Below are 18,437 nucleotides of genomic sequence, written 5' to 3'. Positions count from 1 at the left end.
CCATAGCGTGTGCTTGTCGCCGTCCAGTCCTTTTGTTAAGGCTTCTTAACCGCGATCTGTATTTGTGGCTGAGTTATTGGCTTAAATAACTCAGCACCAAAACCACAACTTCAGTCAACTCCATAGCATGTCTGACTGAGGTCGGAAGGTAAACACAAGCATACAGCGGAAGCGGAAGTTTTTTTTCTTCTTCTCTCGGTTTTTTGGCGGATTGCAACTTTAAGGTGCATACCGCCACCTACTGTACTCGCCGTGAAGTTGTTTGCGGCCAGCCAGGAAAAGCTAAGCAGAAGAAGAAGAAGTGACGTCAGCGGCTCATTTGCCTAATCCACCCCCAGGAACTCATTTTGGTGTGAACGCGATCTGCTTTAGTTCATCAGAACTAAAAGAACTCTCATGAACTAAAGTTCTCAGGAACTACTGTGGGAAAAGTACTTGGTGTGAACGCGCCTTATGTGGATAAGGGACATTTTTAATAATTTGCAGCTTGAAAAAATCCATTACACATTGAGAGGCTCCTCCGGGAGGTTCCGGAGTGTCTGGGGGCCTTTCTTTGCCTATGCAGGGAGGATGACCTTCCCGGATATTCCGAAATAAGACCCGAATATGTATGTATGTGTCTTACCTGAAGAGAATGAGGTTATGTGTTTGTTTGTATTTTGTTGTGTGACCAAGCCGACTGTTTTTTTTTTTTTGTCTTGTTGTAATGTTTCATATGTTATGTGATCTGCATAACTGTAATGTGACACTGTCAATCACAACCGCTCTGTCATCTCTGTTTAATTTGTGAACGAAAATCAATAAACAAAGTTTATAAAAAAAACAAGTTCATAAAGTATTTGTTATATTATGATCTATATATAATATAATATTTTTTAAAGATATTTCTTAATTTACTTTTATTTGTTTTGTTTGACTATTCTCTATCTTATACTTACATCTTAAAATTAATTTGTGTAATTTTTACCGTTTAATTTTTCCTTTAAAGGTGGGGTAGGTAATTTTGGAGAAACCGGCTCGAGATCGCTAGAATTTGAAAATACACAGCCGGAAAAAATCTGCCACTTCCTTACAGAGCCCCTCCTCCAACACACACGAACGCGCACATGACCAATGAGGGCACGAGATAAGTTTGTGCACAGATGGAAGGCTGACAGGCAGGTAGGCCATCCAGTTATTTTAGCCGGGCCGGCTAAAATGATTGGTCGTGCTTTTTACAGTACTACAGCTTCCACAGATGAATTTTTTTAATGGATTTTTTGTCAAAGCACTTAAAATATTCATTGCTATCGGGATGTTAACCTGTTAAGCCCTGAGCCTGTTTTTCAGGTCTCAGGCTCGAAAATGACATTCCCAGAACAAATGACCATATCTTCCCTTCTAAAAGGGTTAAATTAATAATCTTTTTTCTCAAAGTAATGATAAACCTGTGAGTTGGATGTAGAAAAGTCAGAATCAATATAGATGTTTTTTATTTTAAAGAAAATTCAGATTTTACATAGTAAAAAACTGTAAATTATAGTGTCCGTCCAAAAATTCTTTTTTACTGATTGGATGATGGGCAGAGTTGTAATAATGGGCAGAGTTGTAATAATATTACTTTTGTCGGTAACGGAGTAGTGTAACGCGTTACTTTTATAATTCAGTAATCACACTACAGTTACTAACATTGCCCCGACACGCGTTACTTCGTTACTTTTATAAAATCAGTCATAATCACACTGACAGACAAGAGGGGTTTCCGCCGCAGGTTTATATGTACGTAATCTGCGCGACTTGCGCGTCCACATCTCCACGTGCAGTGCTGCATAAACATGGCAGAGTCAGCGATAACTTTCGAGGGGTGGAGGTATGCCCATTATTTTGAGTTCGTCCGAAGAATAGACAGGAATGTGATGGTGAGGTGCAAACTGTGTCCAGGCCAGAAGCTGTTATCCACTAGGGATGGGAATGATTAATCGAATATTCGAAATTATTCAGGTATTCGAATAATTATTCAGGTATTCGAATATGAGTTATGAATCTTTTTATTAATTTTTTTTTTTTTTTTTTGGGAGGGATGCCTAAGTTGATTACATATTATCAAATTGAATAATTCAATGTATACGACAGTGCCATAGCTAAATGTGTTAGGTGACGTCTAAAGGTGTGTTTTGCTCCGCTCACCGGTCCCTCACAGCGGGCAGAGCTGCAGGTGCTGATCTCTCTCTCTCGCGTCCGGTACTTCACTCGCGTTTATGTCCAAATCCATCAGATCTAGCTAGTTCTAGCTAATGATATGGCTGCTGCCCCTGCCTACACGCAAATCACGCAGACTCAAACCTCATCTTATGCCCAAATGCGGCGCAAATGCGCTCCGCAGCCGTTGCGAGGTTCCGGCGCTAACAGTTCATGAGCGTGCTCCCCCGCCCCCTGTCAACACTCGCGACACATGAGTGGCCAGCCTAAACAACAATAAGCACTGCTTGGCAACCGTGTGTGGCGGCAAAGTACATAGACATTTTGACAGGAGAGATTTAGGCGCCGTTTACACGAGGAGAAAACTGCTTGTATCTGCATAGTTTCGCGTGCGTATAGCCCTATTATTTACACGAGGCCGATAGAAACTGACCCCACAAACGATAACGGGTCCCAAGGTGGATAGATTTGCAAACGAAACGCTCTGGGGGGTCAACCGAGTCCGTGTAATCACCTCTATACGAATATTTCCTGAAAAAATAACGATAGCCCCACCTCTCCTGCTCACTGCTGTAGCAACTATCAAAAATAGCTGTGTTAATTAAACGCACAAGGGGTTCTTGAATGAAATAATATTATAAAAGGCAAACCAGAATTGTTAACGCCCAATATACTCCTTAAACAAAATAAACAGAGTCAGATTTCATGCATTGATCCATTATATTGACAATTTTCCAGCCAAACAACACAAACAAAATTAAACAGTCCGCTCTGCGATACACCAAACTTGTCTTTACTGCCTAATCCAGGCCATTATTGTTCATTGCTCCTGCGCCCGTCGGCGGCAAAAAGAGAAATGTTTGTAGGCAGAGGACCGGCGTGTCCCAGAGGAGCGATCTCACCCGGTGTTTGTAGAGAATATCTCTCTTTCTGAGCGCCTCCTCTCCACGGAGACGTGCTTCTTGGTCGGTCGATGCAATATCCACAGATTCGGTTTCTTTCAGTTAACTTCCCCGTTGCATTTATCCATATGCTGAGGAAATTACTATATCCCGCTGAATACCAGCAATCGCCACACACACTTCCTCCTGTCAGTAGCTACTGCTAGTGCTACTGCTACTGACCATGCTACAGATGTTAGTGCAAAATCTACAGCTCCTCTACCACAACCATCAGCAACAAGTGGACATGGAGAATTACATGAACTACATGTTGCTAAATACACCGCGGGGCATAAACAGAAGGGTAGCCATGGCAACATAGCTGCGGGGCTGCTCCGGGCTGCTCTTCTTCGCTGCTTTTGGTGTATTTTGGCGGAAGTTACAGCGCCACTTACAGTCCCGGCATATGTACTACAGCGTTTCCAGCGGTCTCGTTTGAACAGACACGTTAAATGAAACGAATGCATGTGAACGGAAGACTTTTTTGAATACGCATACTGTGCATAAACGCAAACGTTCCCGTGTGAAGGAGGCCTTAGTTTTGCCGGTATTCAACATATTTTACCAGTCATAGTCCGGTAATTATTTACACTCTAAGAAGAGTCCTACACAACAGACATGGCGTCAAAAAGGAGTAATGTGTGGAAATATTTCGACCAGGTTAGTGAGTGCGGTGTAGAGTGCAAACTATGCCAAATTAAACTTATATATATACATACTATACCTTGCTATACCCGCAACCTCCGTTCCAGCTGAGAGGGTCTTCTCTACAGCTGGCCTGATTGTGAATCGCCTCCGCACATGAAAGCTGTAGGCCTATAGCTGTCAAACTGTGATCACCAGTTCAATACATTTGACAAATTCGACTTGGTTTCTATACTTATTTGAACATGTATTTATTTATTTCCAAAAGACATTGAAATTTTTTTGGAATTTTTTTTTTTATCCAATTTTTTTTTTATAGGATATGTACATTTCGGTTAACCGGTTAGCCGTTTTTTGGGGGGTCGAATATTCGAATATACATTTGCTTTCAAATTCCCATCCCTATTATCCACTGCTGTAAACACCACGTCAAACCTCAACAAACACCTGCAAAGAACACATGCTAAGGTGAAGCTAATAGCTAAGGACCCCCGAACCCAGAGTGAGGATGTTGTGAGTGCGCCGCCGCCGACTCCGAAGCAGCAAAAATGACCGGTAACCAAAGCAGAGATGGACAGGCTTGTAGCATCCTTCATAGTAGAGTAAATGTTGCCCATTTGCACAGTGGAATCACCATCGCATCGTTCAGAGATATACTGCGCAAAATACAGATAGCAGGAGACAGAGGACAGCCATAGTCAGAGCTATCTGGATCAGTCTTATGCGACAATGGAAACTGAACTAAAGAGAACATTTGAAACTTTAGCAGTCTGCGTGATCTGCCTGTAGGGAGGGGCTGGCCGGCCCTGCGAGTAAAGTAACGAGTAAAGTAACGAGTAAAGTAACGAGTTACTTTATGTAGAGAGTAACGAAGTAGTGTAACATATTACTTTTTTTTAAAGTAATATGTAATATGTAATATATTACTTTTTTTTAGTAACGACCCCATCTCTGATGATGGGTTAGTAGACTAAAAGCTTTAGGAATCCAAAGTACAACATATAATAAGTACCCTGTATCAAGATTGATGCAAAACAAGTGACATTTGACCTTTTTAGAGAGATTTAGCAAAAAGAAACCACTTGGGTCATTTGGGTGGATTTTCCATATCTCTGGCCCCCCTTGCTCGATTTTGATGGTTGACACCTCTTTCTGACCGTTAGAGCCAATAGAATCGAAGGGGGAGTCCCCCACACACACACGTTGTGAAGAGAAAAGGTGGGGGCTTCGCGCATGTAATTTTCCATCAGAGTGAACCTATCTCTAGCTTTGACATCTGGAAACGGAAAAGCAGTTTTAATGCTTATGGATTATCAGAAATCATTTCAAAGGGACACAGACACATTAGATTAACCTATGGATTAACTTCAGCAGCGTTTTCATCGTTTTAATGCCATTGAAGACCACTTTGGAGAGACTACAGAGCCAAGGTAAAAATGTTAGCATTTTTAGCTACCTAGCGTCACCTGTTTTGATGTCCGTTTTTGCTTATAACGTCGCAAATACGTATAATTCAGTAGTAATGTCAGTGTCAATCGATTCTGTGTCACCTCACGATGTGAAACGATGTGTTGGATGTGGTGAAAAGATAAATAATAAGGTTTTGTGAGTGATTTTCGGTGCAGTAAGGTGTTTTTTTCGCTCGTTGCTAATTCAGAGGCTCATTGTGGGTTTTCTTTTAAAAAAAAAAAAGATCAGTTAGATGAGTTTCTTCCCGTTACATGGATATAAAACATTCATAGTTTTATTAAATGAACATGCCCTCAGACACTGTTTCCTGCAAGATGTTGCGGCAGTGCCGGGTCTCTCGGGCTTAACAGGTTAAGAGCATTCCATGGAATATAACAAAAAGTGTATCTCGAGCCGGTTTCTCAAACTTACCTACCCCACCTTTAACTTTCATATTTTTATATTTTGTGATATTCTTCTCATTTGAAATCTCTGTTTGCTGTTGTTGTTTTAATGTAATGCAACATGCTGTAAATACGTTTGGTGTTTCTTTGTTATTTCAGAGAATCTTCTAGACTTTAGCTGGCATCTCATTCATTACAAGAGAGTTGACTGCTAACGGAGGCTGAAGCATAAGTGGAGTTGCTATGGTTACAGTGGTTAATCTATTTGAACATAGCAGTGTTAGAGGATTTCTGTCAGCCAATCAGAAACAACTATTTTTAGCTCTAAAAGCCATTAATTAAAAACCAAACCTTGAACCCGTTCTGTATCTGTCCAGATGTGACGTACCTTTCCTCTGGGTGGAGTCCTCCTTCCTCACCAGCTGACCCAGAGCGGGGGTGCTGGTGTCGCTCATCAGCCTGACAGTGCACACCAAGTCTGCAGAGCTCCGGATGTTTAAGACAGAGCCATCGATGGAGTTGGATAAACCGTAGAACACAGGAACCACCAGCGGAGTGCCACCGAGCTCCACAACACCAGATCGAGAGTCTGCTACCTGCACCGTCAGAAACACGGTCTCCACCAGCGTGTCAGAGGACGTGAACCTTCAGACAAACAACAGTGTGTGAGAAGGGCATCTTAAGGGTTAGTTTAAAAAAGTGATATTCCAAACACAGTTTCTCCACAACATAAAATACAGTTAAAAGTAGATAAATCCAAATTCATCAATCAGAGCCATGTTTGAAGTCTACACGTGCTGGCAGGATCTGTGATCTGATGGTCACAAGATAGATTTTCTGAGGCACCTTTTTAATGTACTTTGGTGCATGAGCAGAAGCTTATGTGTACATTTCCATCTTCGCTTTTACTATGAAAACAAGACCAGGTAAGTTATAAAAATGATGACATTATTATTATTATGAATATTATCTTTGATTATCTTATATGAGATGAAGGTGTTTTAATGACCCCTATGTTTTTGTTGAACTAGCTTAAGGGACTTTGGCTCACTGACCTGTAGATTCTCAGCATCACTGTGTCCTGGTCCAGCAGAGGACTTCCATTGTGGCAGTACTTCACCTCGTCCTCTTGAAAGCTGCAGTCAAACACCTGCATGAACACAAACGACTGTAATACCACTGTACTGCTTCTCTGAATGTATAACCCTGCAGCAGGTGTGGCCTCACCTGTGGAGTCAGCTTCCCCACCCTCTGAGTGATTGGTTCGTTCATCACCACCTCCACCTTACAGTCTGCAGTCGGACCAACATTGATCCTCAGCTCCATCTCTGTGATAAACACTGATCGACCTCTGGTGACCTTCACGCCAGAGTTCACCACGACCAGAGTCCCGCTGCAGATGGCCGTCACCACCAGCAGCAATAGCGTGCGGACAGCAGCAGCCATTTTGGTCGACTGTGAAAACTTGTATTCTGAAGAAAAATGAGCTGACAGATTTCCATTCAGTCTTTGACACACATCCTCTTCTTTTGTTAAAGGGCCCATGTCATGGCCATTTCCACTGATCATAATTACATTGTTAAGGTATACTAAAATAGATTTATACTGTGCAATTTTCCAAACTCACATTGGTTTCGCATACAGCATCTCTGTCAAGCATGTGTATTCAGCAGTATTCACTTTCTCCACTAAACGACTCGTTGGAGCTCTTGCCCCCCCCCTCCCTGTGAGCCTAGTGTGCTCCGATTGGTCAGCTCGGCCACTCGTTCTGATTAGTCAACCACCAGAGAGGCTGCGCCCATGTCTAACAATGCTTTTCCCGGCTGCTCTCAGCGTAACATCAGTCTTATCATGGCGTCGGCACAGCCGTATATTTTATATACATATATATTTTTAACTGTTGTTATAGAAGAGTGTGACGGCCCCAGGGCCTTTGTCTTACGATGGGATGGAGCTGAAGAGGCTAATCAGCACGATCACGTACACCTCCGGACACTACGGCCCCAGTCTCTCTCCAAAGCGGCTGCAGGAAGACTAACTCTGCGATCCTCTCAACCACCTATCTCTCCATTTACCACAATAAATGTGCCGTGGTTTTGTAAACTCGTGTATGTCTCCTTGTCTTTGTGGCCTACGAGCCGCTCATAACAAAGAGTAAGTTATTTTTACCCGTTATAAACTACTACTGTTTGATGAGAAATCAAATCATGGTTTGCTATATATGAATTCAGGGAAGAAAGGATAGGCCTAAGTATTTCCATTAAACTTTATTTTTAGAAATGTACAAAATGAACATAAATATACATATATACACGGTATATCATCCATTCCTCCTCCTTGCATCTTGCCTGCGCACAGTCGGTGCGGTGCCTTTTAGCACGACGCCTCAGTAGTAGTAGAAGTGCCTTTTAGCACGTCATGGATTGTCCGCCAGGATCTGGCTGGACGAAATCAAATGCAAATCACAAAATATTAGAGAAACTTAGTTGTTTTAGATTCGTTAGTAGTAGTTGTGTAATGAACAGCTTGCCTGCTAATATGCTAACCTAGCTTTGTTTACCTTGGTAGCTAACACGATATGAACGTTAGCTTGGAGGAAAGGCAACTATAATGCAGTGTAATAAAACTACTATGAACAAAAGCTAGTGGTTCATATTAGGCTAGCAATAACGTGTTTATAATTGCAATCGTATACGGGTATTCTGCTACCATACAATGTAACTTGCATGAATACATTGTTTTGCGCTAGCATACAGCTAGCCTCGTTAGCTACATGCAGTATATGTACGGTCACAATGTACGGTAAATCACAGTACAGTATACTGTATGAGTATTCCGTGTGTGTGAATGCAGACATTCTCCTGCTATGAGATACATGTATGCAAGGCCATCTGCTGATATTAGAGTTGATATATGGAAACTCTAGCAACTTAGTTAGCACAGTTAGCACTGTGTCAATGGCTTAGCAGTCCAACACAGTTTACACATTTAAACAGTCTTGTTTGATAAATACAGAAATAACAATGCAAACTTACAGGTTGTATACCCAGATCTTCCCCTGCTCCAAACGGTCCAAACAAGCTGTGCATATCCGGCCTCAAACTGGGCAATGTTTTGGAAGCTTTCGTCTGTGAAATGCCGGTTCTTCGAACCTCTGGAGGAGGAACACGCCGCTGCTGGTGTGGCCATAGCTCTTCGGGATTGGTCCATTTCGTTCCGGGTACCGCATGACATCAGGCGGTACCCGGAACTAAATGGAAGACTCAAATGGGCAGTGACGTATCTCCAACGAGGCGTTTTGGGGAGGTATTTTCTGTGTTAGAGTTTTACTCGCTACAGGGTGTACTTTGAGGGTTTTGACTCTGCACACCGTTTACATGCATAAAAACCTTCATAACACACAAGGGGACGGGTAATAACCGGAAAAGCATGACATGGGAGCTTTAATGTCAATTCAACCTGCAAAGACAAGTGAAATGCCTTCAGAAACATCAACCACCAATCCAGGGGGAAATTATCAATCCACTTAACTTATGTCTGTGTGCACCTGATGAATTTAAGTAAAATATTCACACAGCTGTGAAGATGACGCTTGATCTCTCAAAACACACAAACTTCTTCCCTCAACATGTTATGTTCAAACTACTTACAACGCAAACTCATGAACATCTCCCAACATTCTCCAACGTTTATTATCACTTAAAACTTCTAACGATGAGCTGCTCAGCTCTAAATTGCTAAACTGACCTTCGTCAATACCAAATTCCTCTAAGTCCTCCAAACTCTCTCCCAGCATGCAGCAGGCCGGCCTAGTTTTTTCACCCCGCTGCTCCTCACTCTAAGCTGGAAAACGCTTTCACCCTCCATTTCACGTTGACCAAAGCCTACTCAAGGAAACAAGGGGTTAATCTGCATGACCCTGTAGAGGTGCTGGAAATGGCATGGGTGTTTTCAGGATCAAAGCGGGGCGCCAATTGGAGCCAGTGTGTCACTTCCCATTGAGCCAGACGATTCGTTAGTTTGGGTTTGAGCTGCATGTGTGTAACCTCACAGTGCCTGCAGTGCTGTGGAAACACACATGACATGGAGCTCAGGAAATGTGTGAATCCACAAATCTTTCTGAAGACTTTGTGAATGTGCTGATTCAGATTTATTTTAGACTTGGGTTTTAAAGTACCTGCATTCATGTATTTTATTGTGGCTTTGCTTTCCAATGTGCCAGTGATTACGTTTTAAGTACAGGCCTACTGCATGTGTGTATTATGTCAGTGCTTCTGCTTTGCATGTTTCAATGAAAGTTTCTTATAATGAAGGATAATGTTGTCATATTTATTCTATATTTCTACCAACATTAATATCCCCCCCATTTCATTGCGTTGTACAATATGGCTTGTATTAGTATTACTATGCATGCTTTAAAAGATCTTAACTTTGTTATATTAATGCTACGTAATTTTTTCAGATCGCCTTTTAATATCTTTCCAGGGTAAACAAATGACTCATTAACAGCACTGTTTAAGGTCAAGTGTGTAGGATATAAGATTATTCCAAGCGCTTTGAGTTGAAAATTCTAACTTTTCAGAAAAGTGACGTTGACATCACTGTAGAAATCGGAGAAGCTTGTTTTTGACTGTGACAGTTGGAAACCATCATAAAAACGAGCAGACAGCCTGAACATGTTTATTGGACGGGCAGACCCTGAGTGCTGCTGCTGGTGAGTAGAACAAATTAGTGCTAGCTAAGTAGTAGTAGGATAATTTTTTTAATAAAACGCTCTCCACGCCCTGCAGCCTTTTTCGGGCACAAGTAGGCGCTATGTGGACACAGGCCCTAACGCAGCTATAGCATGGCCAGACACTGACAATACATTACAATACACACACTACATTTGAGGTCAGCTCTAGTCCAACATCACATAGTTATTTAACACCTAAACTTTATGTTTTGGACCAGGGCCTCCATTTCCTCTCTGAGTGCGGACAGTGCATCTGACCAGCCGCAGGAGCCCATCAAGAGACGGAGGACGCTGGGAGCTGGAGAACAACAGAGGCTAGCTACAGAGGTAAGTTGTGATCTGTCAGTGTTTGCCTTAGAATATTTTTCAGTGCTTGTGGTATGTAGCCAAAATAAAACCTAAACCGACACTGCACACAGGATGGCATATTGCCAGAATGGTGGAATGATGCAGCAGGCAGTCTGCAATTTATATATTGGCATTCATATTTTTGTTTACTATTTTTGTAGATTCCAGGTTTATGTCAGAGCAGTCACAAAAAGGATAAGGCATCCTCACATGTAACAGAAAATATGTGGTTTATTTATTGAAATGCCACTGTAAACCTTGTTTTGTTGTGGAAAGCAATAGAGAGTTAAAGATCAGGAGAAGGAAGCATGCTGTGAAGTACAATTAGGAGTAATGGTGTTAAAACCTTAGTAGTCATATACTTGACTTGGAAATAGGTATGTGTTCAGCATCACTTTCACAGCTTTATTGCAATTTTAGATAATGATATATCTTTTACAGGTATGGGACACCATCCCGATGCACGCCAAGGAGCGGTTCTCCTTCACCCAGCACTTCATCAGCATGGAGAGTTGTTCCAACAACACAGTGTGAAGTTCCCTGATGCAGCACTTCAAACGACAGTGCAGGCGTATCCCATGTTGAACAAGGCCAAGCTCAAAACGGAACTGTCCCTCATCTATGATAACAGCGAGTTCAAGGCTTGCAGTGGTGCAGTGTCTCTGTACCAGTTTTTCATGGAGAACAACCTTCAGAGCACTTTCACAGGGACTGTCAGTCTTCTCAGGATCCTTATCACCACACCCATGACAAAAGCTGAATCTGAGAGGTGCTTCTCTACTTTGAAGAGAATCAAGACCTTCCTGAGAAACACCATGTCACAGGATCGCCTCAATGCTCTGGCTATGCTCTCCATGGAGAAGAAACTTGTCAGGGAAATTCCTGACTTTAATAAGAAGGTCATTGAGAGGTTTGCCACCCAGAAGGAGAGAAGAGCAAGATTCCTCTACAAATAAACTGTCAAAAAAACATCCATGTTTTCTCACCACAGTATTGCTAATGCCATTGTTTTTATGTTTTTGTACATAGTCCTCAGTCTCAAATGCTTAAATTGTTCATGGAGGCATTACGATTTAAGACTGGTAAATTAACACTGAAAACTCCTGTTTTTTTTGCATTAAGTCATACTGGGATGTTTGCTGAAATTGTGTGTGTGTGTGTGTATGTGTGTGTGTGTGTGTATGTGTGTGTGTGTGTGTGTGTGTGTGTGTGTGTGTGTGTGGGTGTGTGTGTGTGTGTGTGTGTGTGGTGTGTGTGTGTGTGTGGTGTGTGTGTGTGTGTGAGAGGGAGAGAGAGTGAGTGTGAGTGTGTGTGTGTGTGAGAGAGAGAGAGAATGAGTGTGTGTGAGAGACAGTGGATCTTACCTTTTAGAAGTGTTTCTTCCTTGCCTTTCTCTTTGAAAAGTCTGTGATTAGGTCATCAAAATCCAGATCCCTCACAGGATCAGACTCGATGGCCATCAAAGAAAGGGCTCATTTTTGATGCGTTTAAGCTGTGAAAAGGACCTCTCACCCTCGCAGTTGGTTACAGGCAGTGTGAGAAAAATCCTGAACGCAACAAAAACTTTGGGGAATGTTGTCTGTAGTCCATGTTTAAGCACCACCTGCAGTCTGTTTGCAGGAGTTTTATCTGGCTCTGTGCTGACAAAATCCCTAAACTGGATCAGCTCATCTCCTAATGACTAATCCAAGTCAGTAGGATATGACGAGGAGAGAATATTGGCCCGTCTGCGGAGATCAGTGTCATCACAGCACATGTCAAATAGGACTCCAAAGTGATCATTTATGTCTTTGTATGCATCCAGGCGTTTGCTAAGTCCTGAGAGCAACCTGTCAATAATTACATTGAATGTCTTAACCTGGAATTTTTTACTGCCAGTCAGTACCACCTCGTGCTCCACTGTCTCGTCATCAAATACTCGTCTTTTACTAAAACAGTGAGTCTCGTGCTGGTATGTCTGTGTCACGCCGGTGACGGCCCGGGCAGATGTCTCAAAGTCAGAAAATGTCCCTCGTAGTGATGCAACATAAGTGCGCAGCGATTCCAAAAGTCGCACAGCGGTCAATAGGTCAATGTCTTTATTTCAAGGAGTGTGCTGCGCACGGAATGTAATGTATGAGTGGGTTGCTTTTCTTGAGATGAGCTTGCAGCCCATTATATTTTCCTGACATGTTGGATGCGTTGTCATAAGCCTGACCACGGCAGTTTGAGAGATCCAGCCCCATATCAATGACCATCTTCATCACACAGTCAGCCAGACTTGACCCAATGTGAATGGGTTCGAATCCAATAAATCTCTCAATAACCTTTCCTTTCTCACTCACAAATCCGAAAACAAAAGTTAATTGGTCGACGTGAGACATGTCAGGTGTAGAATCTACGATGACAGAGAAATACCTTGCTCACTGTAGTTCTGTTGCTATTGCTTCCTTTGTTCTGTCACCCATCAAACCAATAAACTACTCACAGATAGTTGATGACAAGTATGAAGTCCTACCACGTCCCTTCTGGCCAAACTTCTGCAAATGATCCTTTAAAAATGGATCAAACTGCGCGAGCAGCTCCAGGATTCCCAGGTAGTTCCCGTTATGTGCGGATCCTAACGGCCCGTCCACACAGCGGCGTGCGTTGAAGCTTGCCGGCGGGGGGGGCTGAAACTCGACCAACAACCAATCACATGAATCTCCCACCCCGGACACACAAGCACGCGGTTTGATTGGCTAGAGCTTGTACTGGCATATGATTCGATTGGCTGACGCTTCCGCCGAAGCTTCAAAAGTTGAACATTGCTCAACTTTTGCAGCAAGCAACGCTTCGCTCCCACAATGCAGTTTGGTGAAGCGTGACGTCACATCATTCAAAGTGAATGGGCAGAAGCGTTGAAGCTTCAACGCACGCCGCTGTGTGGACGGGCCGTAAAAGTTCGTCATTTCCCCGGAAAGGAAGCCCCCTCTCACTCAATAATTTAATCACCGCAACTACACGTCTCAATACATCCTTCCAGCACTGACTTTCTATGTCGACCTGCATCCCTAGAGAAGCATCCACAGTGCCCATGAGTTTAGTGCGATGCATAAGTGAAAGTATGCATTTTCTGTGCTCACCACTCGTCTCATGTTCCGTTATCCTCTCGGGATGCTTCCAATCACTAAAGCCGAGAACAAATCCGTCGTTCCACGACCAGGACGGAATCCGCATTGTTCCTCCTCAATCTGAGGTTCGACTATCGGCCTGACCCTCCTTTCGAGTACCTTAGAGTAAACTTTCCCGGGGAGGCTGAGTAGTGTGATGCCTCTGTAATTGGCACACACCCTCTGATCCCCCTTTTTGAAAAGGGGAACCACCACCCCGGTCTGCCACTCCTTCGGTACTGTTTCCGACTTCCACGCAACGTTCATGAGACTGCTGGTCATACACATTAACAATGGCAGGTTACTCTTACTACAGCTCAGGTTCAGGTACTTTCAAAAGCAGGGATGGCAAGTACTGCTATTGTGTTAGGATAGGGTTAGCATCACTGTTTATCTGTCAGCATTTAGGTTTATATGTGTAGAGCCGATGAATGGCAGTCGGAGGCGGCGTGTTTAGTATGGAACTCCACACTTTATTTTCCATCACATTACAGCAAGGCAGTCCTTGTCCTGACACAACACAGGTGCACTCACTAACCCATCCGTGGTGCAACACACTCGATATAACCCAGTGAATTGTGTCCCGTAAATGTCACCACATATGTCAATATGTGAGTTTACCTGTTTTTCTTTGCTTATTTGTGAGTTTTATCTGTTCGTACGTATTTTAATCTTGTCTGTTCTTGAATTTGTCTGTCAATACATGAGTTTTTCCTGTATGTAAGGGAGTTCTGTCCGTACAGGGGTTTATTTGTTTGCACCTGAGGTCATCTGTTTGCAGTGCACGGGAGTGTGTCTGCGTGGAAGTGAAATTATCTGATCACACGTGAGTAGGGATGGGTATCGAGAACCGGTACTAAGTCAGTACCTGTACCTGATTGGACGGTATTGGTAAACCGTTAAGCCACTGGACAAACGGTGCTGCTATCGGTATATGAATTATGCTACTTCCTTAGTTTAAACAATTCTGGTTGGTTGGGAACCCTCATCCTGTGTGACGTATCCGGCTTGAGTACCACTGATTGGCCACTGTGAATGCCACTCATCATCTCTCCTAACAGCGCTCTTATTATTGTAAGACTCCCGGGGGCAGACCATAGGGGCAGACGCAACATCTTGCTAGAAACAGCGTCTCAAGGCTTCTTAACATTTAACAACCTATTAATGATGCATACCCACTTAACGGGAACAACTCAGCTAACAGACGATATTAACCATTTTACCTACATGGAACAGAAATCCAACACCAAGAGTCTAAATCAACACTTAGCAAAACGGGCTAACGGGGCTAACGGCTACTTTAGCACATAACTGGCAAAAGCGATCTTTTCTACGTCATTTTATCTGCACAAACAACATATCACACGAAAGCTGATTCTATTGGTGTAAGTCTCATCACTGTACGACCAAAACTCACTGAACTAGCAGCCAAGAAAGAGCAAGAAAACATCTTCAGTTTACGTAGCCATGATGATAATTATGTCTTACCTTTGCTGTTTTGTGATCAAAAGTTGTGTTTAAGGGCATAACAACTGTTAATCCAATGTCTCTGTGTAACTTTAAAATGATTACTGATAATCCATCATTACAATTATAAATAATAAACGCAATAAACTGATTATAATGGTTAGCCGACCGGAGCTTCCGGTTTAGGAGGTGTGCACGCAGCGTCTCGTTTCAACTGAATAATGGTCATGTTTACATGGATTTATGAACGGCCCCTAATTACCGCCCCCCTTCCAGAGACACACTGTCAAACACACTCATACCTGCTTGGTATGACATTGAAAAAGTTACATTAAATAAAAAATAAATTACAATAAAATTACTGTTGTTTAATCTTCACATCTTTTAATCATGTCTATAATTTTAGAAGAATAGGGAGGGATGAAACCCTCTTTAATGGTCACACATGCAGAGCACACAGCACACACAGTGAAATTTGGCCTCTGCTTTTAACCCATCCTAGTACAAGGAGTCTAGTACTAGGAGCAGTGGGCAGCTATTGTACAGCGCCCGGGGAGCAATGGGAGTGGGGGGGAAGGGGGGTGTCCAGTGCCTTGCTCAAGGGCACCACGGCAGGGCAGGAGGTGAACTGGGACCTCTCCAAGTAGAAGTCCACACTCCATATTTAGGTCTGGTCGGGGACTTGAACCAGCGACCCTACGGCTCCCAGTCCAAGCCCCTACTGACTGAGCCACTGCCGATTTTGAGCACCAACTTATTGAAAAGTATCGATAAGAGTATTGAAAAATACCGGTATCGATAAGCAGTATCGGTATCAGTATCGGTATCGATAAAATCCTAACGATACCCATCCCTACACGTGAGTTTATCTGTTCATACGCAGGTTTATCTGCCAATATATAAGTTTACCTGTTGGAGGGGAAATTCTTAGCTTATTCGTGAGCTTATCTGTTTTAACATGAGTTTATCTGTTTTTACCTACTTTTATCTGAACATACGCAAGTTGATGCTTTCATTAGTAATTGTATTTATCAGTACAAGATTTGATCTGTTTGTTCATGACTTTATTTGTTCGTACAGGAGTTGATTTGTTAATATTTTAGTTTATATGTTTGTACCCGGATTCACCTTTGCCTATAAGTTTATCCATTTGTCACTAAGTTTACCAGTTCTTATTGGAGTTTCTTTACTTATTTGTGAATTTATATGGGAATTAATTTGTGAATTAATTTGTGAATTAATTTGTGAATTAATTTGTGAATTAATTTGTGAATTAATTTGTTCATACATATCTTTATCTGTTTGCATGTGAGTTTGTCTGTTAGTATGTGAGGTGATGTATTTGTTGATTAATCTTTTATTAGGATGTTTATCTGTGTTTATCTTTATCTCATTCAGGCAGTTTATATGACCATCTGTTGGTACGTACATTTAATCTGTTTTAAAGTTGTTTGAGCTGTTAATGCATACGTTTATCTGTTTAAGCGATCTATTGGTTCTGTAAATACTGTAGGTGAGTTGATCTGTCCATACATGATCTGCCTGCATGCATATTTATCTGTTTGCATGTTAGTTGACCTGTTGGTCTGTGAATTATTCTGTCAACATGTCAGTTGACCTGTTTGTAAAGGAGTTTCTTTGTTTATTTTTAAGTTTGTGTTTTTACATACAAGTGTATATTTGCATACTTGTTAATACAGAATTGATCTCTTACTACAGTGAGTTTTTCTGTCCATACACAAGCCCATATGTTCATACTTGTTCAACTGTTAAAACAGCCTTTATCTCTTGATATATTAAGTTTATCTGTCCGTACATGAGTTTACATGTTTGGGTGGGAGTCTTCCTATCCACATTGTGAGTTTATTTGTCCATGTAGTGAGTTTAACTGTCTATGGAGTGACTAGATATGCAGGTCTGCAGCAGCTCAACACACTGCAACAAAACACTGCAGAGAAAGTTTCCATTCAGCTCCTGCTGCTCTGATTACACCAACAGCCTGTAAAACTGAGGGGACACACTTCCATAAATGTGAGTGTTTTACATTAGAAACAAGCCAAAAGACTAATAGAATTGAGAGACCCAAAGCAATGCCATCCCCCAATTGTTCCCTAGTTTGAGTTTCTATTTAGTGCCATGGCCCGTTGGAGGAGAGCAACAACCAAGAGTATGTGAAGCTTGTGGCACCTACCTTCAATATGTTGGAGCTTCTCTGTTCGTCTTCTTCACCTTCTGCACACGCTCAGAGGAAGAGGAATGCTGTTATACATACACACACACACACACACACACACACACACACACACACACACACACACACACACACTTTTGCCACCACCCCCTCTATTCCACAGCTCACTGAACCACGAGATGTCTGGCATCCAACAACAGAGAAAAGAGGGGTGAACTGTAAGATAGGGAGAACAAAGGGGCGTGCGAGTTTCCTCAAGTCTGTCCTTAAGCCAGAAACCAGAGCGAGAGAGAGAGCAGACAGGAAACGTGCTCAGAGGTTTCCAGGACTTTTATTTTTACAGCCCCCCGCCTCACTGCCTCTTACTTTGTCTCTGTCTTTAGTTCTTTCTCTGGTACGCAGATACTGTACATGTGAAAATCCGCCTTTCTCTCTCATTAGTACCACCTGAACCACAACAAGGTCCTAATGCACTTTAGAGCCGCCGTTTGTTGTTGAGTAGTCAGACATTTGTGATCAGATTTTTGTATCTAGGTGGAGGCAGAAACAAAATTGTGGAGGGGGGGGACTTATAGCTGCTAACTCTACCAAAAGAGAAAACTCAATCTGATTCCAATTACTTTGGATGATTCTATGTAAGGGTTTTGTTCTGCAACAGCCCTCTGTAAAGACATACTGTTTCAAACACGGAGACCGTTATTTTTTTACTACAGTGCTGCTGTTGGTCCAGAGGGATGGTGAAAGTCTGCTGCCCTCATTCATTCCCGGTTACAAAACAAACACAGGTCAAATCCCGGCAGAGCTGCACATCTCTTGTCCTGATGTTGCACTACAGGAAGTCAGGGGTTAAACAGTAGACCGTGAAGAAGTTACTGTACCTGGTAATTCTGTTGACAACAGGAATTTGACAAAAATCTTATATTTGTGCTGCACAGTGCCGACTGTTTT

At 42.4% G+C, this 18,437-nt stretch overlaps 1 protein-coding gene and 1 pseudogene across 1 annotated transcript in view; both read right to left on the bottom strand.

Annotated features, from left to right (window-relative positions):
* The window catches only part of frem1b (Fras1 related extracellular matrix 1b), a 139,618-nt gene extending 122,109 nt beyond the window's left edge, over positions 1–17,509 (bottom strand). Inside the window, 4 exon segments of the mRNA XM_034141012.1 lie at positions 6,006–6,262; positions 6,673–6,767; positions 6,845–7,089; positions 17,490–17,509. Of these exon segments, the coding sequence (XP_033996903.1) occupies positions 6,006–6,262; positions 6,673–6,767; positions 6,845–7,063 (571 nt within the window). The 5' untranslated portion in view covers positions 7,064–7,089; positions 17,490–17,509.
* LOC117491150 lies at positions 12,301–14,807 on the bottom strand (annotated as a pseudogene).
* Positions 17,510–18,437: the final 928 nt, after the last annotated feature.

Source organism: Trematomus bernacchii, unplaced genomic scaffold (assembly GCF_902827165.1).
Source record: "Trematomus bernacchii unplaced genomic scaffold, fTreBer1.1, whole genome shotgun sequence".
In the NCBI taxonomy this organism is placed as follows: domain Eukaryota; kingdom Metazoa; phylum Chordata; class Actinopteri; order Perciformes; family Nototheniidae; genus Trematomus; species Trematomus bernacchii.
The sequence above is the reverse complement of the archived record's forward strand: the minus strand, read 5'-3'. Positions and strand labels throughout refer to the sequence as shown.